Here is a 24,520-nt window from a genome sequence, read left to right as displayed (position 1 = left end):
AAACAGTGATTTAACAAGGACCATTGCATTATCATTGTGTGACAGTTGCATAAAGTTTGCATGCGGCAAACTGTTGAAGGCCGTACGGTGACAAATAGTTGTTAATTTCTGTGTCATTTTGGTCTCTTGTGGAGAGTTGTGTTATCGGCAATCAAACCACATCTTCTTTTTTTATATAAAGTACTAAATAAGTTATAGTTGTAATAGTCAATAAAGTATTATTAATTGACACGATATGATCTCCTTGTTTTTTCATATACATCCATTCATTCGAAATAGCATGTAATACTTTATGTATTTTTTTTTTGATATTCATAAATGAACCAGGATATAAAAAAAACATTTTATGACAAATCAATCTCCAGTGTATATAATTAATTAATATTTAATTAACAGTTGATAAAAGAGAGTTACAAGCAAAATGCATCTAGAATATTAATTAATACTAATTAATACATTCAGTCTACTAAGACTCGTTGCATGTAATGTGGATTAAACTTCAATATGATCCAACAGAGAAGAAAAATAATATCTGTTGTGGTAGTTTTGGAGTATTTAATCGCCTTTCTGTTGACCCTTCAACCTGCTGCATCGCAAGGTGACGATGATGCAATTAACCTCACACGACCAGGTAAGTACAATTTAAGAATGTTAGCTACTCTCGGTTTTTTTTCCAGATAGTCGGAATCCTCTAGTTTGATCCATGTTGGTGCCAATAAAAATTTTGCCCGCTAACTCTAACTTTTTTTCTCAAAATTTTATTACATATTGATTGAAAGGCCATTTACTTCCTTTTAAGGTTTAGTGAGGATATTTTTTTTCAAAGGTTTAGGAATAGTAATTATGATATGCATTCTATTTACGGTTAAGAAACAATGAAACTAATTTTACTGTTGATTTAACTGCCGCTGTAACGGTTTATAAAGCGTGACAAGTTTTTATGAAGTATTCTCATTCGTCTTAGATGATATAAAAAAGAAGATGTTATATGAATACAAATGAGAAAACTGTCCACAAAAGACCAAAATGACACAGACATTAACAACTATAGGTCACCGTATGGCCTTCAACAATGAGCAAAGCCTATACCGCATAGTCATTATACTCATTATTGTCCTCATTATACAACAGTTTTAGACCCTTTTTTACCATCAATATTAGTTTTGTGGTAATTTTTATAAATTTCCTGCTTACAAAACTTTGAATTTTTTGACAAACTAAGGATTTTCTTATCCCAGGCATAGATAGATTACTTTAGCCGTATTTGGCATAACTTTTGTGAAATTTTGGATCCTCAATGCTCTTCAAATTATTTGGTTTTATAAATATTTTGATATGAGCGTCATTGATGAGTCTTATGTAGACGAAACGCGCGTCTGGCGTACTTAATTATAATCCTGGTACCTTTGATTACTATTCACATAATAATACAGTTATCCCTGACACGACGATTTGGTCAATTTGTGAGAAATAAAAACGAAGAATTAAAGTTCTGCTTACATGTAATTTGTTCTCTAAATAAATTTATAGTGCTCGGAGATAACCACCAACCTTATGCGGAAAAACTGACTCTATATAAGTTACTGATGTCATCAAAGAGTTTGAAACATAAAGCGGAAAACATTAAATCACAAAATACTAAACTCGGAGGAAAATTCAAGACGGAAAGTCCCTAATGAAATGGAGAAATTAAATAGCTCAAAGACATCAAACGAATATCTAACAAAAGAAGGACAAAAGACACCAAAGCGACAGTCAAACTCATAAATCGAAAATAGACTGACAACGCCTGGCTTAAAATGAAAAAAGACAAACAGACAAACAACAGTACACTTGACACACAATAGAAAACTAAAGAATAAGCAACACGAACCCTACCAACAACTAGGGGGGATCTGAGGTCATTCACATGTGACACCCATCTTGTTGCTTATTTTATAACAAATCCGGTAAATTGTCTAATTCGGTAGGTCACAGTCATGAAAAGGAACGGGGTTGCAGTTACGACGTAAGGAACATATCCGATATCATTTGTGAAACGGTTATTCCATAACGGTCAACTAACTCTTGATGGCGTCCACAAAAGGAGTAGGTCCGGTAGGGGCCGATTTTAGCCTCAATTTTAAAGTTTATCTAACGAAATATTTTATACACTTTTTAAACACTCAAGTGTCTATTTCAATTGATTTAATTAGTCTATGTGAAAGATTTTAACGGATTAAGTCACTTAAAACGCTCCTATTCCAGCTTCAATATGAAAAATCTATCAAATATGCCAAAAATCGTAATTTTTCAGATAGTTTATGTCAAAAATGGAAATGTCCGCATCCGTGTTCATCCTCAACCTTTATATATTTTATGAATTATTATTAAATACAACTTAAATTTCACTATTATGATTAACACAAATGCGGCCATTTCATTTAATAAGGAAACCGTCTTTTAACTAAAATTGTGAAGAATTCAGTAATTAAGCATGACTTAATGATGTTAGTATCCGATATATGTGCAGCGATTGTCAAAAACACTCCATATTTATATAGGAGAATGATTCTACTTTTCAATAAATAGCTAAAGGATTACATTTTCACAATTTTGTTAAACTGCTATATTTTGGGGCCAAAAAGGAGTCTTACTGAACTTACTCCTTTACGAAGGGATGATTTAAACTTCATCCTTTGGAACTTTTGTTTTAAAAGATTCCTTGTGAGCAGCAATTCTCTATCAAGAAAATCATGATAGGAAATGCAAGCACGGGAATATCGTATCAATTGGGAGATGTATACCCTGTATGCAGGTGCTGCTAGAATGTTGCTACTAAGACACGGAAAGTTCACAATTGGAAGCTGATATCATCTCTTTTGTCATATTTCTGACTTGATACAGGCAGTTTCGTATGAAGAAAATGGTGGATTGAACCTGCTTTTATAGCTAGATAATCCTCTCTCGTCAATGATACGTGAAGTTGCATAAAATTCCATTATATTGACAACAGTGTGTAAACAAAACAAACAAATATCATACGGACAAATGTCCAAAATAGGAGTAGAGCAGTCAACATTGTGTTTAAATCTTAATCATTTTAAAAATTGAGTTAAGTCTGCCAATTGATATTTTATCGTATGTTTTTCTATGTTGTGATGTTATGCTATTGTTTCAGAAAAAGGGAGAAGGTTTGGATCCATTAAAACGTTTAATCCCGCTGCAAATGTTTGCACCTGTCCTAAGTCAGGAATCTGATGTACAGTAGTTGTCGTTTGTTTATGTAATATATACGTGTTTCTCGTTTCTCGTTTTGTTTATATAGATTAGACCGTTGGTTTTCCCGTTTGAATGGTTTTACACTAGTAATTTTGGGGCCCTTTATAGCTTGTTGTTCGGTGTAAGCCAAGGCTCCGTGTTGAAGGCCGTACTTTAACCTATAATGGTTTACTTTTTAAATTGTTATTTGGATGGAGAGTTGTCTCATTGGCACTCACACCACATCTTCCTATATCTAAAGAACAACAAAATGTCATTTAGACAAAGAGCATAAACAAAATTAAGGTCAAGAATACAAAACAATACTACAGTTCAACAACACATTGGCGTTTAAGTACCAAGCCACGCTAAATTGAGATAATCACACTTTGCCTAGACAAGTATAAGTACACTATTACATGAAGTTAAGATGACAAACAATGTCAGTACCTAGAATCTATACCTATAGACCATCATGTATTATTTTGTCATGTTATCTATCAAGAAGGTCTTGGTATCGTCCGATGAAATATTAAAAAAAAAGTACGAGACTTTCTTTGCCATTTTCTTGGTTCATCTCAGGCACATGTGACGCTTTGTAAAGTCTGCGTAGCAGCTAAAAGTTATTGAACATCGAATGAGTTAGGTGCCAACAGGTCGCTTACGGACCATTCAAAGGGTTAATGTTACGGTTCGTAACATGCAGAGAACGTGGTTATCTCTCGTCACTAGGCAACGGATTCCCATTCTGCTTAATACTTGTACATCCCGAACATCTAAATATATGCACCACTTTGGCAAGGGTTTAAGTGTTCGTCGGAAGAAGAACAAGAGTGATCATATTTCTATTACATAATTCCCTAATGTGCTTTACATTTTGAATCTCGTCAAATATATTCTATAACCTTTTTTTCTGCATTCTAAGTTCATGCTTATGTGTAAAAATATGTAACACAATAAAGTGTATACAAATAAATCATCATTCTATATAACGTTAATATAGTAGAACCCCAATGTGACGACATAGCCATAATTGGTGCAGGAATAGCAGGGACGTATGCTGCATGGCGGTTGAGACATCAAAATAAACGAATATCTATATACGAGTTCTCAGACCGGGTAGGAGGAAGAATGTACACAGTACAGTTCCCAAATACGCCAGATATTAATGTTGAATTGGGGGCTATGAGATTCTACCGTGAAGGTTAGTTTATATAATATGATATATGAGAAACTATTATAAGAAATAACAGAAAAAAGTTAAAAAAAATGGATGATGTCACCATGTTTTCATCATACAATTCCATATTAATGTGGCTCGGTTCTAAGGTCATAGAAGTATAATATTCCCCACTATATAACAACAGAACCTAACTGAATATCTTATGATATTTAAAACGATGACCGATTATTTTTTCTGCAATCTTAATAACCATACAACACTAATTCTTTGACGTCTTTCATCATGCAGTGAATACACAATTTTCACTTGTATGTAAATAAAGGCAACAGTAGTATACCGCTGTTCAAAACTCATTAATCCATGGACAAAAACAAAATCGGGGTAACGAGCTAAAACCGAGGGAAACGCATTAAATATAAGAGGAGAACAATGACACAACACCGAAACGCAACACACACAGAAACGGACCAAGTAAAATTCTTTCATTTTTATTTCTATCAGGTTGGCAAAATATATTTCATAGATGCTGTATTTTTTTTCACTCACATTGTACATAATATTGACCTAAGAAGGGTTCCCAAAAGAGCAACCTCGTTCCCGGAAAGTACCTTATCATTTCGTTTTTGTATATATATGAGTTGTTGATATTTTCATTTTTTTTTAAGTTATCCTTTTTTTAACCCATGCTACATTAATCTTACAACAGTTAGATATTCCGATCAAAATATTCGGTTTGCCTCATCTAAAGACAGCAAATGTATATTATTTTGACTATACAATCACACTGTTCAGTTTATGATCTAAATTTAGATTTTAGAATATTATGACTATACTTTTCTTATTTGTTAATCTATTTATTTTACTTTATGCATTACTGCATAAAACCATACAACATTAAGGAGTCTATATTTACGGTTTATAACATAATGAATGTTACATTTTCTTAATTGTTAATCCATTCATTTCAGCACATTCATTGCTTTTTGAAACCATACAGCAGTTAGGGCTACCGATTAAAAGATTCGAATTAGGCTCTGGGCCATCACCAGACACCACTGTCAATGTGCGGGGAGTCCACTTGCGTTACAGCGAATTAGGCGGCAATAAAACACCATACAGACTACAACCCAACGAGCAGAAAACAGTTAGTCAACTAAACTGGTAATTACATTATCATATACGATCAACGTTGCCAGAGGTCGAAGCAATGACAGAAAATCTTTTCTCGTTCGTTCTTTTCCCTTGTCCAATTTAAAAAAGTAAAACCTACTTTAAATTGTCAACTCAACGTGTAACGTTAATCAATGAACTGCACTTAAATAGTAAGTACACGTTAATAGCTATTTAACATGTATTTACTATAGGTGTATTTTAATAAATTTGACTGAGTGTAAAAAGTATATTCCTTTCACTCAAATCGTATATATGTATTATTTAAATAGTGTTGGTGCATATGCAGCGCTTTCCAAAGGACTTATTGAATATTTTAACTTTGGATTACTATTACTGCGGATATGTTAATTTTCAACTATTCGGTATTCCGAAAAGTGAAAACAGTTAGCACTGTGTCATTAAATATAGTGGGATATACATTAAGGGAAAAGTGTTGGCTCTAGACCACAATGAATGATCAATAAAGTTCCCTTTTATTAAAGTGTATTTTTTTCTTTCCCTTTCTAAGACATTTCTTAGTTTTAATGGGGTTGAAATGAACTAAGAGAACTGAAATAAAGTTTTGGGTGTTTTATTCGAACTGATTTTGGTAAGGAAAGCTTGATAAGGCCAGGTGCAAAAAGGTAATATTTTCAGTTTTCGAAGTATTTCTTGACTTGTCTATAGAGGTATGGATGTGCATTGGCCAAATTTGCATTACGTAAACATGCAATGTTTCTGAAAGTTTGATAAATTTTTAGACTTGTACTATACATTACATATATAAAATATTTGAAAAAAAAAAAAACAATAGGGATTTGCATGTTTTCAATGCGACAAAACGTTATGAAGAACTAATAGAGGAATTAAGTGTGGTCTGTATCCAGTTCCGGTTGTGATGAATTCCTATAATCTCACCGGGCGTTCACTGCATAGGGCCAACTAAAGATTTTGTCCTTCAAATTGTCACTTTTAACTAATTTATTGTGTCACATATAACCATTAATCATAGACCTGGTTCATTTAAAATAATTTTAGGCTACCTCATAATTACAAAGGTGCACATCAATCTTCTCAACGTGACGATATGTCAGTTTAAAAACTGTGTGCAATACACATATATTCATATGCAAATACACAAAGAAAACTATACACTTTTCTAATGTATGCGTTGTTCAATCACGCCTAGTCTTATCTTGTATAATCAAATATTGCGATTACCTATAATATAATAGATACAAACAATACCATTGATCAAGGTAAAACAATATATTAGTAGGTTGAAATATAAAGAAGACAATAAGAATTTGAGGTACCTGAGAAATACATATAAAGACAAGATTTAGGAGATAACTGTATTGTATTTTAAGCTCAAACGGCATCAATTAGGGATTTGATGGTCGCAAATTAAGTTTACTGGCGACGCGTTAGCGGAGACAGTAAACGGGTATTTGCGACCATCAACTCCCCAATTGATGCCGTGCGAGCTTACGATACAATATGGTTATCTCCATTCGAATGAAACTGACAGAAAACGACGTTAAAACATGTATTTAAAATCTGTTACATGCCGTCTGCGCTTGCGCGTACGTCCCATAGCATCAATTGTCAATTGATGCCATGTAAACAAGTGACGTTATCCAATCAAAATGAACGTTACAAACGTTGTTGCATTAGAATAGATATTTGAGGTTGAAAACAGTGAACAAGATAATGATGAAAATCCAATACTCAAGATACGAGCAGGAATCGTTTGAAACAGTATAGGATTTGAATAAAATCTACAGAGTAAATTAAGAAGGAAAAGATAAGAACACAAGTTCATGAAAAACATAAGAAAATCAAGAGAAAATTTCACTTGGCGAAAACTGTCGCGGAGGCTTTAATCAATAGAAAGATGATGCAATCAAATGCATAAACAAATAAACGAGTTATGGATTTCATAAACTCTCTTCGTGGAAAGGGGCGTCGGCTAGGTAGTAAAGTTACTTTAAATTAGGAAATACAACAGTACTGCATTCGATAATCTAATTGATTTTTTAATAACATAAACAATACCAATTTTAATGAAACAGATGCGCATTTACAAAAATTGAAGCCTCATTAGTGATATATGATCGAAGCCAAAATATTTGTACATCCGAAACCGAAATGCAGATCAAACCAAAAAAGGACAAAAAGTTTAACTGTTCCGGACCATATGAGTATTTGGACCATACGCGTATGATCATGACCATATGTGTATACTCATATGGTCTGACCATACGCGTATGGTCCGACCGAACGCGTATGGTCGGACCATATGAGTATGATACTCGTTTGGTTATTAACGGGCCGGACCTTATGAGTATTTTGACCATATAATAATTTGTTTTCCAATAATATGCATAAGAAAACTTTATAAAAAACAATAATTTCTACATGCAATTGTAATATTTACAATTCAAATAGCATTTAATAATTATGCCAAAGTTACTTTTCACCGCTAATGGTATTCTTACTTGCTTTTAGGGTGACCTTTACTTCCATACGGTACCATAGCTTTTCTTAGGTCCTGGTCATTCCGATGTGTCTACGATGTTTTCAAAAAGCTCTAGATGTCCAATATCGTAACAAGACTGAAATGCATCATATCACTAGACAACTTACAAAATAGGGTCCTTGCCGTTTACGTCATTCATTTTTTAACAACAAAAACACGTATTAGTATAAAAACTCTGAATATTGCACTGCTAAATAAATGCTAATTATATAAAGTTTCAAAAGCAAGCAAATTTTTAGACTCTTTATCCTGTCGAGTTTTACGTCATTTTATAGTAAAACAATTGATTTCGTGTGTAACAGTTCATTAAGATATTTTTGGTAGTTTTCTTCCCAGGTCGACATTTTGCCATTCACTCGTAATAACACATCGAAAAATTTAAAAAAGAGTTTTTACTGTAGTTTTGACTAGTGATGAAATTTACTGTGTGAAACTGCTTATTTCATTTTGTTAATCTTGTTATTATTAAATTTTTTACAGATCTATAATAACATTACCTTTGGTAGTGTCTTTTTAATGACGTGACAACTAGAAGTAAGCAAATACTCATATGGTCCGGAACATAACCATATTCGTACCAGATCTAGGAATCAGAGTTTTGTATGGGGGAGATATATTATCTATTTCAAAAATATTTCCGAAATTTTAACAGTAAATTTCAATCAAAACAACAATAAATCTTCATCCAAGGACCGAAACAAGTAGGAACTGGATTGTTGATACGCTAGAAAACTTAAAATGATAATCGAAGGCAAAATATTTGTGAATTCAAAACCAAAATAGTATTTACACGTCAACGTGACATTCAAACTCATGTGTCAAGGAAAAATTGACAAAGTCACGGTAAACAATTCAAATCAACAAGGAAACAAAGAACATTGAAAAAATAGAAAAGAAAAGAAATTCAAACCTAATGTAGACGTGTTTCTCGTGTCTCGTTTTTTATATAGATTAGACCGTTGGTTTTCACGTTTGAATGGTTTTACACTAGTAGTTTTGTGGCCCTTTATAGCTTTTTGTTCGGTTTGAGCCAAAGCTCCGTGTTGAAGGTCGTACATTGACATATAATGGTTTACTTTTATAAATTATTTTTGATGGAGAGTCGTCTCATTGGCACTCACACCACATCTTCCTATATCTATCTTCAACAGGGGATCATATTAGGTGCTCCCGAGGGTGATCAAATCCTGTTGAATTTGTAATGTTGCACATGTCAGTACAATTCAACGAGAGACATTAACGATTACATTAACATACTATTATCTAATTAACAACCAACCTGTATTATTTGAATGGTTTTTAATGTAATCGTTTTTTTAAGGGAGTTGATTAGGAATAACACCGATGTGTTAACAACAAATGTTCCAGAAGCTGCTAAAAAGTTTTATGTCAAAGATAGAAGTGGAGTGTATATGTATAAGCAAAGGTATGTTAAACTATAGAATTGAGTACTGTTATTCAGAAATCGATTTCACAATAATTGAGTGACAAATCGTCGAAATGTAGATATTTATTTCTTTCGATTTTTTTTTAAAAATTTGATTTTTGAGACATCAGGGTCAATTTACATCAATTTTAAATCGACGAGATTTAAGAATTACTTCGACTTAACAGATAATTCGAATCATCCAAGTTCGACTCATCAGAGTTTAAAATGCATTGATCAAACGGGAATTATGCCGGGACCGAGAAATTACTTCGACTTATCCGAGTTTTCGACACAACCGAGTTCGACACAACGAGGTTCGACTGTATAAATGCTTTTAATGTTGAATCCTACAACATAACTGTAAATACAAAATTCGACGTACCTTGTATAATGGTAAAGAAGTAAAATCAAGTGCTATAAGTAGGTTTTCTACTGTAATCAATAGCCAGTCAACACTGAGATTGTGAGTTCGAACTCCGCACTTGCAGGTGCACTCGACTGGATTTTTAATTAAAATCGATTTTTAATGTAATGAATGTAGCAAAGTTTTTTGTACATAGAAGTTCTTTGTTTAATGTTTTATAGAGTTTTGGTTTATCAAAGGTAAAAAGAATCATATTCTACTTCCTATAATTGTCCTTTACCTGTCCGTCGAACGAACATCGATATTTTCTTAATGTACAGTGGCAAATAGAGCATTTAAAAACCCACATGGACTACTAACATAATTTTAGTTCATTTAGGTTTTTTAGTTTAGTTTAACGTTTCATTTTCACTGAAATAGTACACAATTGTATTTGGGAACATGCTGCGAACATTTCCGGGTGCGTGATTTTCTCGCCGTGTTGGTGCCTCATCAATGGATTTTGGTTGTTATCTGCTCTATGGTCGGATTGTTGTTTCTTTAACATATCACCCATGTCCATTTTCAATTTTACCTGTTCATATTAATGCTGATATTGTCCTGTCAATAGAAAATACTGTGGACAATCTTAACTTAAATTTTAATTATTTTTTTCAGTGTCAAGTCTTTTTTTCATAAATATTTAAGCGCCGAGGCACAGCATTACATCAGAGAGACTGACGGTTTTTCTTCATTACTAAACGAAATCAGTGCATCAACGGCAGTTCAAACCTCTCCGCCATCTAATTCTAGTGATGAAGTTTTAACTGTGTCGACAGGAATGGCCTCAATACCAATAAAATTACTTAAGGAATTTCTACGTGCAAGTATAAGGTAAGATTGAGTTTGACCAATTAACTAAAAAGGCTGAAAGCTGATACAAGTTTTAACAAATTTTTTTTTTTTTTTTTTTGATGTGGATCAAATTCGGGGATAGAATCGTTAAGCAAGACCTGATCATGTTACCAAACATACAAGCATAAACTCATGTATATTCGATTCACGTAAAACAGTCGCTAGTGAACAGTTGCCCCATTGGCAATCACACCGCATCTTCTTTTTTATAAATATATGTTTAAAGGTGCCAATGGAGATTCCTTATCAAATTTAAGATTGACGTAGCTAGTTTTTACGTTTTGTCATTAATCATTATGGGTGAACAAATCCTATAAGTTAACAAAAATGATAGGTGTTAAAACCGAGCAAATACATTCACATCGTTTGGTGACTGGTGATTTTGTATTTCATTGGCAATCATAATGGCGGATCCAGGGACGTCATATTTCTCCAGATTTCTATGAAGTTAAGCATAAAATCGCCTTCACATAGGCAATTTGTACAATATTTTCGGGGATTGCGAGCTTATTCCTATTTTCAAATATCGTCAATCATACTTTTTTCATATGCAACATGACTACATTTTAAAACCGTAAATTTATGAATTGTTAGATATATGATCGAGTTATTTCAAATTTATCTTTTGATCATTTTTGCTGACACTAAAATTCGTTCAAAATAGTCGTGGCAAAATGGCGAATGGTTACCCTTCACATTCAATTTGTGTTTGTTTCATGTTGATGAAGACCTCATAAAAAAAAAGGTTTGGTATGATTGCTAACTATCCACAAAAGACCAAAGTGACACAAACATTAACAATTATAGGTCACCGTACTGCCTTCAACAATGAGCAAAGCCCATACCGCATATAGTCAGCTATAGAAGGCCCCGATAAGACAATTTGAAACAATTCAAACGAGAAAACTAACGGCCTTATTTATGTAAAAAATAAAATAAACGAAAAATAAATAGGTAACACATAAACAAACGACAACCACTGTCGGTTTCCTCAATTCACAGTCTGAGCAACAGTCTAAGCTGCAGTTACAATTAAATGACTGTCAGTTGTTCTTTTAACACAAAATATTTTTGACGATAGTGCTGATTTTTACTTTGATATTATGAATCGTCTGGTTTTATAATAAAAGTTTTACCCCAAGCCCAAACTGGTCTTCACAGAATTTAATTAAGTAAATAATTTGTTCAGATCTTCCAAAATCATTGTATTTTTTAGTTTAAATAGAACAAAAGAGTTTTAATGTTAAACTCAATCCACCATATTTCAATTGCTTACTTCTAAAAAATACAAGGATTCGGACCTATTTCATAATTTGTATAACACAGAGTTAAAAAAAAAAAATTTGAAAATTTTGAAGAATCCTTGTCCTTTTTACTTGATCTAAAAAAAAGTGTTAAATGTATAAAAAAAATCTACAGATCCTTTCTTGCCAAATTTCAAGGACTTGCATTTACTACCAATTTTTTACACCCCTTTAAAATGCTTGTTATTTTAAAACCCAACAGAGAACATTCTTAAGTTACAGTTGTTTCATTGTCAATTAGAATTCATTAATCATTTTTGCTTCTGGGTACAGTTGTAGTAATGCACACATTTATTAACATTAATTTGATCAGTACTTAATTTTTCTACATTTTCATTTATGGAGAGGGCTTACATAGGTTATGCCTGTTGCCCATTCCGATTCAATTTATTTCTTCATTTTCATCTGTCATTTCTCGCATAAATATAATACTACAATAATTATTGAAGGCATTCTCTCAAGCTGAATCACGACCTTCAAGCTATTAGAAAAAGACAAGATGGATATTACAGCCTATTTTTTCAACCTACAATCACTAGAAGCAGTACCACTTGGGCCCCAAAGGTAATTTATATAATATCTTAATCATGTTAAGAATGTACGATCACAACCTACTAACCTCGTACGTAGTTAGGGGATATTAAAAATCTGTAATTTCAAATTGATACTTATAGGTATTGGAACAAACTTATATCAATGGACGAAATGCGTATATGTAAACGCGTCTTCAATTGGGACAACGAAAAATGCACGAACAATTGTCATCCGAAGTGAAAAACATTATGTCAGTAATAGGACTTAAGAGCAATGTTATTACAAAAAAACACCTGCGATTTATTGATGTGTAAAACATTGCTCAAAGATAAATGCTTCGCGGATTGGCAGACAGGTTTAACAAACTTTCCGAAACTACGAACTCATAAAAATCTGAATACATTGAACTTAATCTTAACCGTACTGAAAGATCCATAATAGCACAACTTAGGCGTGGCATTCTTCCACCTAGGTTAGAAACTGTTTTTTTAGGTGGAGACGAATGTGACCATTTGTGTAAAATGTGTAGCGATAACTGTGTGGAAAACTATTTTTTCATTTCCTTATCAACTGTAACTTTTATAACAATCTGCGACTGCAACATTGGTCTGTCAAATGACTGTGTGATGCGCACCTGTATGTGTGTTGTTGTGTCTGTGCTTGTCACTTTCGCTTTCAGCATTCATCACTGGCTAGCAGCTTGCTGTGAAAAGGAGAGCCGAGTGCGTAAGTCTTTCCTGCCAGTTACAGCCTCTCATGCAGTAAGACCTATGTGGCCCAGATATGGGATCCTCCACGAGGTGATAGACGGAAACTGGACACCTCACGGCCCCAGGCAAAACCACAAGGTCTCGGAGGAGGTTTGGCCCCTAGATGCACGGCATGCTAGGCCCACCGGTGAGTGGATACGCCCTGGTGCCTGCAAACCAAACCCCCAGCTATGGGAAAATAGCCTCACTGCCTTGTGGGTGACTGTGGAAAGTCAAAGGCTATGGGAGACAACCCAGAAAGAAATCCGGACGGATGCAATCCGTTAGCATGGTAAGGCAATCATCTACGGGAAGGACTACCCAGAGAGAAAACCCGGCCCACCAGAGTGGAGGTTGGACGTTGGGCTAACTACCCAACTCTGTAAAAAAGAACTTGTTACAGAAACCAGAAACGCTGAAGAAACCCAAGATTGGTGTACTGCTGAGGAGCTATGTAGCTCTACAATGGGCACCTGAAGGGAAAAGAACTAGAGGAAGGCCAAAAACTACATGGAGAAGAACAACAGAGAGAGAAAGGAACCAACAAGGATGGACAAGTTGGAACGTAGCCAGAACAGCGGCAAAGATAGAAAAGGGTGGAAAAGCAGCGTGGAGGCCTTATGCGACTTCTGGCGCGGAGAGAATTAAGGTTAAGGTTAAGGCGACTGCAACATTTCTCACAAAAAGACAATTTATGTGTGCTATCAAATGCAGAACAGTTTAGATATTTACTATGTCAACATCCGATAAAAACTGCTAAATATCTAAAAGAATCTTGCTTGTCCTTCTAAAGCAACTGATATTTCACCCGGTTTGTGGCGTGATTTGTGTTGCTCAGTCTTTTCTATGTTGTGTTTTGTTTGATTATCCTTTTGGAATAATTCGCCTCTATTTTACTTTTTTTATTTCATTATTTTGGGTTTGAACGTTCTTGATGAAGTTAAATAAAAGAAAAGCGTATTGAACACACCAAATGTATAATTTTAATTTTTAACCGTCTCAACCAATTATTACACGGTAAATTCATATTATTACCATATGAATACATTGTGTGGTGTGTTAAATTTGATCTACGAATATTCTACATAGTATCGCAACAAGACTCGTCGAACTATTGAATAATAGGATGAGCTGAGCCTATAGGGTTGTTCTTCTCCCTGATACGTGTATACAAGCAGTTAATCTAAAAAGCATAAAAAACTAACACATGTGTTGTTTAATTACGCTCTAGTTTTATTTAAGGTGATCCAAACACTTTAAATTAAATTAATTTGGCTCGTTTAATTTTCTCAAAATTTTGACAAAATATTAACTTAGACCCTTTGACGAAAATAGGATAATTTCAAAAATATTAACCATCCGTTTTATCAGAAATATGACACTGGTTATTTAGCATTTTGACAACCAATTATTTTGATCATTGGGAAGCTTAATATTCCCTTAACAACCCAACATAATCAAAACGTGTAGTTGACTTTACAGAGTTATCTCCCTGTAGTGTTAGGTACCACCTTAACTATATCACGAACGTTTATACCCAAAAATATAAAAGCCATCAACCAATCATTCAGTTAGCGAAAGACACATTTTTAGTAATCAATTAACCATGATTTATCAGCTTCTATGGTTCACAAATAACAATATAACGTCTATATAAAAAGTAAAAACACAAAAATACCGAACTCCGAGGAAAATTCAAAAAGGAAAATCAAAAATCAAAAGGCAAAATCAAGAGTCCGAACACATCAAACGAATGGATAACAACTGTCATATTCCTGACTTGGTACAGGCATTTTCTAATATACGAACATATAACTTTTCTTGTTGCGTGCGTTGCGTTCAAAGCGCCTTTCCTGATATACATTATCAAAATAACAAAAACGTCTATAAACAAACATAAAGGAAGCTTTTCTTGTTGCGTGCGTTGAGTTCAAAGCGCATTTTCCTTATTTTACATCATCAAAATAGCAAAAACGTCTATATACGAACATAAAACTTTTCTTGTTTTATTCATGCAATAAACTAATGTGTTTTTTTTCTATTTTATTTTAGCCTGAAACGTTTACGATGGAGTGTGCTAAAAAAGTGATACTGGCAACCAATAGATATTCACTAGAAAAACTTGACTGGGAGGGTCTTCAACAACCGCGTATTAGAGAATATATAACAAAAGCAGTTAAAGATATTCCCGCAGCAAAGCTTTATTTCAGTTATGATTATCCCTGGTGGAGAACATCCCCGGTTTATTCTGACTATATGATTTCAGACAGTCCATTAAGGCAAACGTACGATTTTGGTACCTCCAAATCAAACCCTCAGAAATCTGTACTACAAGCTATGTACACGGATAGTGATATACCTTACTGGGATGAAATATTTACCAGAGGGTATGTGAATGAACCTCATGGCCACTTTGTATTAATGGGAAAAGAATTTGAACAGGTTGCACATAAATATTTGGCTAATATATATAAAATACCTGTTGAAAACATACCTCAGCCAACCAAAGCAGCTGCATATCTATGGGAGAATTATCCGTACGGTGGCGCCTGGCAGATTTGGATGCCGGGATATATATGGCCGGTGGTTGAAAGGCAAATGACAAAACCGTCGGCAAATGATGATGTCTTTGTGGTTTCAAACGCTTTTAATGCGCGTTCTTTCTCATATTGGTCTAACGCAGCGCTAGAGGCAGTTGAACTTGCTATGCCATATTTTGGATTAAAACCAAAATAGACTTATAACAAATTAAATATAAAAAATTTAACTGTCTTTTTATACTGTTTCCAACTTGATCATCTTTACATGTATCAAAAACTATTGCTTGACTTTTTTTGGCCGCCGTAAACCTAAATACACAAATATAGTATTGATATTGAATGTGTTTTAACACAGGTTGACAAATATGGCAGTTTATTCCTAGATGACAATTCAAAATCAAATGTTTGCCCAAAAGGATGAACACTTTTAATGACTATCAATAGTCTAGAAACCACTACACAGAAAACTTATAACAAAGCATTATGAACCCCACCAACAAAAGGGGGTGATCACATGCGTTCCAGAGGGTAACCATGTGGTGCTCCACTTATGTACCCATTGTGCTGGTTAATGAGACAAAATAGACAATTAGGATACATTAATGGTAAACTGTCACACAGGTCATCGGGACACTACACTAGAGAACTACTGAAAGTCTTAGACTCAGCTCAGCTAAGCTGAGGAAAACGCATTAAATATAAGAGGAGAACAACGATACAACATTAAAATGTAACGCACACAGAAACGGACTAAGCATTAGACAAAATCCTACGAGAATAACAAATATAACATCAAAACCAAATACATGAATTTTTGGATAGATAAGTACCGTGACACGTCTTATAAAAATGTGAATTTACGCTCAAAAATAAGAGAAAACAAACGTCACAACGGAAACGCTAAGTCAAAATGAAACACACACAGAAACGAACTATAATATAACAATGGCCATATTCCTGACTTGGTACAGGCCTTTTTAAAGGAAAAAATGGTGGGTTGAACCTGTTTTGTTTTGTGGCATGCAAAACCTCCCTCTTTAATCATACGTGTGCCAATTTCAATGCTCTGATATTAACATCAATAAAGTCTATTGAAACTTTTCTGATATGACTTGATATAGAATTTGTATGTCAAATTTGAATCTGTAAACTTGAAAGTTTTAATTTTCTATTAAAATCGATATAACGCCAAAGTTTTTAGTTTCAAAAAGTAAATTCACCAAAATACTAAACCCCAAGGAAAATTCAAAACGGAAAGTCCCTAATCAAATGGCAACACATCAAACGAATGGACAACAACTGTCATATTCCTGACCTGGTACAGCCTTTTTTAAACGTAGAAAATGGTGCATTGAACCTACCTCATATTTACACACTATACACTTTGTGCACGTATTCATCTACTTTAATATTACCGTTAAACGATATTCTCTACAATACCATACAGAGTTATATTATACGTAACGTATTGCAGCATTTTCACTTTGTTTTTGTTTTTGAGTTTTCTAAATGTATTTCATAAAACTAAAATTAAAATTAAAATTGACAGATTGTCTCGATCCAAACAAAAATGATAATGCTTATTCATATTTTATCATATTTTGGATACAAATAAATACGATTGTATTTATTGTCAATTTCTTTAACCTAGTAATCGTTTACGCTACATATATTTTGTATAATTACTAACAAGGTTTGTTTTAAATAAATCGTTCGCATATCTTTTATAAGCAACTTCATGCAAAAGTGTACAATAATTTGTATTTTTTATATTTTTAAATTAGTATTGAAAATTAGTATAGTAAGAGGGTGTCTGGAATTATAATAGTGACAAACTACAGAATAAAGGCCCCAAAAAAGAAAAGAAAAAATAGACCAAGAGATAAAAAAAAATAACCCACACGCTATGCTTCTGTGATAGAAAAAATAGAGCATAAGCGCAGGTAAATTACAGATTATTTCAAATGGAGTATGACTAAAAATCAGGTTTTAATCCACCATTTTCTACATTTGAAAATGCCTGTACCAAGTCAGGAATATGACAGTTCTTGTCCATTCGTTTTTGATGCGTTTTGTTATGTGATTTTGCCATGTGATTATCGACTTTCCGAATTGATTTTCCTCTAAGTTCAGTATTTTTGTGATTTTCGTTTTTTCCAGACATGAAAGACCTATTATATTTATTTGTCCAATCTTTTATACAAAATTAATTCCAGAAAAGAATTTTGAGATATTAACAGGAAGACTAAGGGAACAATTTATGTATCGATAAAGCATCGGATTTCTATTTATTATTTCATAATCTACTGAATTCTGGGTAATATTTTTACAAGCTTTCACAGAAACGTTGTCCTTGGTTTTAAACGTCCTAATCGATGAAAATTCAACCAATCACGTGAAGGTGTTTCCATTCCGGTATTTTAACAATGAAACTCCTATAGATTTTAAAAATGAATATTGATGAAGGATTGCGAACAAATTAACAAATGCTTTACAGACGTCATAATTTAACAGTTTAAAATGAGGTTTATGTTCTAAAAAAATACTATTTGAAAAAGAACTCTTAAGATGGGATACATCAATGCACTGCAATGACACATTATCATTATCTTGGTTAAGATAGCTATCAATAACGTTTTTGTAATTTCTTAACCTACATGTACATATATCAATCAATTAAATTAACAGAATAGTATATTAGGGTCTGTATGTTCCTCACAGAATAGAAATTTATGGACAAAATCTACTAAATATGTACTGAAAATAAGAAGAAAGAAAAGTAAGAAATTATAGAATTGTGGGGTTCTAACATATAATATAAATATTATTGATGGTTATTAGTATAAGGGATAGAGAAATGTAATCCAAAATATTAAAGAACGCAAAAAATTAACAATCCCTTCTAGACCCTTAAACATGGACTATATGTTACTTAAAGCTGCATTACTGACGAGTTACATGTGTACTGTAAAATTACTTTTCTTATTGAATACAAGTTCATATTGTATCATACAGTTTACAAAAAAATCAGTGTACATAAATAACTATAATACATATAAGAAGATGTGATACGAGTGCCAATGAGACAAATCTCCATCCAAGTCACTATTCATAAAAATAAACCATTATAAGTCAAAGTACGGCCTTCAGCACAGAGCCTTGGCTCACACCGAATAGCAAATGATAAAGGGTCCCAAAATTTACTAGTGTGAAACGATTCGAACAGGAAAACCAACGATCTTATATATATATATATATATATAAAACGAGAGAAAAAATAAACATTTATAGAAAAAGTATGGAGGACCTTGATTTATAAGAACACCTTTTAAAAAACTCTGTTATTGCCGGGGATATAAACATTATTCGGTATGAACATCTAAGAAAGAGAATAGTTCAAGGTCTAACGTTCAGAGAAGCCCAAGACACCAATTGGAACCATACCTTCAAGATAACTATCCAAGACCATTTGCTAAACGAAAAGATTTTTAACTCTTTTGTCAAAATTCATTTTTTCACATAAATAAGGCCGTTAGTTTTCTCGTTTGAATTGTTTTACATTGTCTTATCGGGGCATTTTTTAGCTGACTGCGGTATGGGGTTTGCTCATTGTTGAAGGCCGTACGGTGACCTATAGTTGTTAATGTTTGTGTCATTTTGGTATTTTGTGGATAGTTGTCTCATTGGCAATCATACCACATCTTCTTTTTTATAAAGCAGTCATGTATTTGATAAAACGTCTCATTCAAAAATCAAATATGTGAATGATCGAATTAATGCCGTATTCAGAGACCTAGAAGCTGTGAAATGTGTTTCAAATCTTCACAAATAGTAGTTGCTCTACGGACAAAGCTTCAAATAATTTTGTTTGTCTGTGAGCAAGAGTATATTAAAAGACAAAACGCAACCATTCCTCAGATATTCGGAGTTTATCTTAACATACATCTTAACATACAATTATTAACGTGATTGATATTATTTCTTCAAACTGTCCTCAGAATAAATAAAGTACAGATGGATGCATAGTTTTATTTTTTAATCCAAACAATGTAATAATAGAAAACAAACCTAAACATTTAAATCTAATGATATTGGAATCATGCTTATACTAACATCAAATACCGTTCTCTGTAGTTAATTTTATACAAATATGTCATCAAAAAGGTAACAAAACTAGAGGCTCTAAAGAGCCTGTGTCGCTCACCTTGGTATATGTGAATTAAACAAAGGAAGCAGACAGTTCATGACAAAATTGTGTTTATGTGATTGTGATGTGTTTCTACATCTTACTCTACTGAACATTCTTGCTGCTTACAATTATCTCTATCTATAATGAACTTGTCCGTGTAGTTTCAGTGGAAAATATTAGTAAAAATTTACAAATTTTATGAAGATTATAAAGGACAATAACTTCTTAGGGGGTCAATTGACCATTTTGGTCATTTTGGTGACTTCTTTGCTAGTCTTACATTGCTGTACTTTATTGCTGTTTACAGTGTATCTCTATCTATAATAATATTCAAGATAATAACCCAAAACAGCAAAATTTCCTTAAAATTACCAATTTAGGGGCAGCAACCTAACAACAAGTTGTCCGATTCATCTAAAAGTTTCAGGGCAAATAGATCTTCACCAGATAAACAATTTTACCCCCTGTCAGATTTGCTCTAAATGCTTTGGTTTTTAAGTTATAAGCAAAAAACTGCATTTTACCCATATGTTATATTTTTAGCCGTAGCAGCCATCTTGGTTAGTTTGCCCGGTCACAAAACACAATTTTTAAACTAGATAGCCAAATAATGATTCTGGCTATGTTTGGTTAAATTTGGCCCAGTAGTTTCAGAGGAGAAGATTTTTGTAAAAGTTAACTAAGATTTACGAAAAACTGTTAAAAATTTACTATAAAGGGCAATAACTCCTAAAGAAGTTAACTGACCATTTTGGTCCTGTTGACTTATTTGTAAATCTTACTTTGCGGAACATTTTTGCTGTTTACAGTTTATCTCTATCCATAATAATATTCAAGCTAATATCCAAAAACAGCAAAATTTCCTTAAAATTACCAATTCAGGGGCAGCAACTCAACAACGGGTTGTCCCATTCATCTTAAAATTTCAAGGCAAATAGATCTTGACCAGATAAACAATTATACCGCTTGTCAGATTTGCTCTAAATGCTTTGTTTTTTGAGTAATAACCAAAAACTGCATTTAACCTCCATGTTTTTTTTAGCCGTGGCGGCCATCTTGGTTGGTTGGCCACGTCAAAAAAACTTTTTTAACTAGATACATCAATGATGATTGTGGCCAAGTTTGGATTAATTTGGCCCGGTAGTTTCAGAGGAGAATATTTTTGTAAAAGATCATGGAGATTTACCAAAAATGATTAAAAATTGACTATAAAGGGCAATAACTCCTAAAGGGGTCAACTGACCATTTTGGTCATCTTGACTTATTTGTAAATCTTACTTTTTGCTGAACATTATTGATGTTTACAGTTTATCTCCATCTATAATAATATTCAAGATAATAACCAAAAACAGTAAAATTTCCTTAAAGTTACCAATTTAGGGGCAGCAACCCAACATTGGGTTGTCTGATTCATCTGAAAATTTCAGGGCAGATAGATTTTGACCTGATAAACAATTTTATATCATGTCAGATTTGCTCTAAATGCTTTGGTTTTTTGAGTTATAAGCCAAAAACTCCATTTTACCACTATGTTCTATTTTTAGCCATGGCGGCCATCTTGGTCGGTTGGCCGGGTCAAAAAACACAAATTTGAAACTAGATACATCAATGATGATTGTGGCCAAGATAGGTTTTATTTGGCCCAGTAGTTTCAGAGGAGAAGATTTTTGTAAAAGTTAACGACGCCGGACGACGGACGACGACAGACGACGGACGACGGACGACAGACGACGGACGACGGACGACAGACGACGGACGACGGACGACAGACGACGGACGACGGACGACGGACGACAGACGACGGACGACGGACGACGGACGACGGACGACGGACGACGGACGACGGACGCCGAACGCCAAGTGATGAGAAAAGCTCCCTTGGCCTTTTAGGCCAGGTGAGCTAAAAAAGGAAATTTATTTAATAAATATGATTTAATTGGATTAAACGTTTTACCCAAAATTTTTAACCAAATATTGGGCAATAAACGTTTTGACAAAATAAACATTGAAGTAAGATATTGTATTTTGTTAAACAAATATAATGTAACGATTTTGTATTTTAGGCATCCGCTGTATATGTCTATTCCATAAAAAAAAAAAAAAAAAGAAAAAAAAGAAAACGGAAGACGATACGTCACTCTACTTTTTTCTTTATTAAATAATTGCCTTTGTTCAAGGCTACATGAAATCTGTACAGTTACATCACATTTTGTAATGCTGTTACCAATTTATCATATTCGACTATAAAACTTTTTGGTGCTTTTCATTTACATAAACATATCATGATAGCCAGTATCAATTGAATTCTATAAAATGAAAAATAATACACATGATTATCTGTATCTATGGAGAATAATGAAACCAAATATATGTTCATATGTGCAAACTGTATAAATGAAACTGTTAAATAAAGGCAACAGTAGTATACCGCTGTTCAAAACTCGTAAATCCATGGACAAAAAACAAAATCGCGGTAACAAACTAAAACCGAGGGAAACGCATTAAATATAAGAGGAGAACAACGACACAACACAGAAACGGACCAAGCATCAGACAAAATCCCACGAGAATAACAAATATAACACTATTAATACATTATCTGATCATCGCTATTTTGATTTGATTTGTTTTCATGTTTTGGTGTTTAAACGAAACTTTCATGCACCGCTTTTTGGCTATTTTGTGGCGGTCAGTATTTTTTAATCGCTGACGAAGCCGGCTTGCCCGTAGAAAACCTTCAACCTTCGATAGGAAAACCTACAATCATAGTCATTTAAGATTGGAATCAAGTGCATCATCACGACTTCACAACCTCAGTGTTAACTGGCTAGTGATTACAGTAGTAACTACTAAGAACACATGCCTAATGCCTAAAGAGAACTCTTAATATTGGTTAAAAAAGTATGTTGTTAATTTTTAAGATTTCTTCATAACAACAGCAGTCAACGAAAACTAAAAAGAAAGACTTTTACTGACTTTGATTAAATTAAAACTATTTATTTTGAGGTCGGGCTTATATTAGAAATCAGCTAATAACACTTAGGTTAAGAACTTATTCAACTATGGTGAAAAAACAAAATCACGTGTTAAAACAGTTAGAAGAGAAACTGAAGAAGTAGGAGATTTTGAGTTAATAAAGCCAACAGTAGTACTCTAAACCAACTTATTTTCGCGGATACTTTATTTCGCGTTTTTCTCTTACTTGACAACTTCGCGGCTATTCAATTTTGCGATTTTCTGTTGTATTTTATAAAGTTTAATAAGGAAAGATCGACGTTTTACATATTCGCGACGATTTATATTCGCGTTTTCTTTCTACTCGCGAAAGTCGCGAAAATAAATCGCTCGCGAAAATAAGTTGGTTTACAGTATACCGCTGTTCATAAGTCAGAAATCGCTTGAGAGAAAACGATCCCTGGTTACAACCGATATTTGAGGGAGACACATCTACTATAAGAGGAAAACAAAGGAACAACAAAAACACACGCAAACATACACAGAGATGATAAATTAGATAGGAACTGCCATATTTTTGAAATGGTATTGGACATTTTTAGAAAAATAAAACGGAGTAAACTTTTATGGACACATGTCATACCATATTTAATTAACGTAGTTAATGTATGATAAGTGTAAGATAAAGATGTATCTACTTGAGAGAAAACACCATGTTTTACTTCATGTTTAAAATGAAGGAGATATGTTCTCATTTAAAGACTGAAAAGGGGCCTTTTTTTCTACCGAAGTTTGCAGAGTTTCAGGCCTTGCGGTCAGAAATCTTTCGATACAGTTTTTTGTACTCATAATCCAAAATCAACCAATCAAAATGCTGGATTTAAGGTTTCGAGTATGATTTTTGAACTCCGAGCACTAAGAAAAGTGTTATGACTTCAACCCCAGATCTTGTAAATCCGCACAAACGGACACATCAAGGCACAAAACAAAAACAAAAGTTATCGCATGAAATGCAGAACGTGCACAACAGATGTGACTATATAATACAGGGACTTCTTTTCTTGTGTCCTGTGTTGTGAATCTTGTTTCATGACCAAAATGAAATAATGCTGTTACAAACAATTACTATAACCATTTTTTCCTGTTCAAAGTTACCAAAGTTTATTATGGAAAACTTTGATAGTTGCAACATGGCTATAAGCATGAGTGTTTTTCCTTATTTTTGCTTTTCCCGTTTTACACAAAAATTTAAGAGACAGTATATGACATATGTTAAAATCTTGTTAATGTAATAAAGAAAATACAACATGGATACAAGTAAACAATGAGGAAATGACATGAACCCAAAAAGGGACAGAGCTGTGCAGGCATCACAGCTGAACAAAAGGCACAATTGAAAAGCGGACATACTCGACATCACAATACGGCTGTTGCTGCAAAACATA

The 24,520-nt window shown here is 33.5% G+C and overlaps 1 protein-coding gene across 1 annotated transcript; it reads left to right on the top strand.

Moving 5' to 3' along the window:
- Positions 1-451: 451 nt before the first annotated feature.
- Positions 452-16,130, top strand: LOC134719658 (L-amino-acid oxidase-like). The gene is made up of 7 exons (XM_063582633.1): positions 452-631; positions 4,244-4,444; positions 5,392-5,584; positions 9,439-9,543; positions 10,568-10,783; positions 12,558-12,672; positions 15,444-16,130. The coding sequence occupies exons 1-7, from the start codon at positions 505-507 to the stop codon at positions 16,125-16,127; spliced, it is 1,641 nt and encodes a 546-aa protein (XP_063438703.1). The 5' UTR covers positions 452-504; the 3' UTR covers positions 16,128-16,130.
- The last annotated feature ends 8,390 nt before the right edge of the window (positions 16,131-24,520 follow it).

The sequence above is a fragment of the Mytilus trossulus genome, chromosome 5, assembly GCF_036588685.1.
Source record: "Mytilus trossulus isolate FHL-02 chromosome 5, PNRI_Mtr1.1.1.hap1, whole genome shotgun sequence".
Lineage (NCBI taxonomy): Eukaryota > Metazoa > Mollusca > Bivalvia > Mytilida > Mytilidae > Mytilus > Mytilus trossulus.
This window is presented reverse-complemented; position numbering and strand designations above follow the sequence as displayed.

Bases quoted from the DNA above. Each gene is read 5' to 3' on its own strand.
- LOC134719658 (XM_063582633.1), top strand. From the start codon at position 505: ATGATCCAACAGAGAAGAAAAATAATATCTGTTGTGGTAGTTTTGGAG. The intron at 632-4,243 runs GTAAGTACAATT...ACGTTAATATAG, and splicing joins AATTAACCTCACACGACCAG to TAGAACCCCAATGTGACGAC. The intron at 5,585-9,438 runs GTAATTACATTA...CGTTTTTTTAAG, and splicing joins ACAGTTAGTCAACTAAACTG to GGAGTTGATTAGGAATAACA.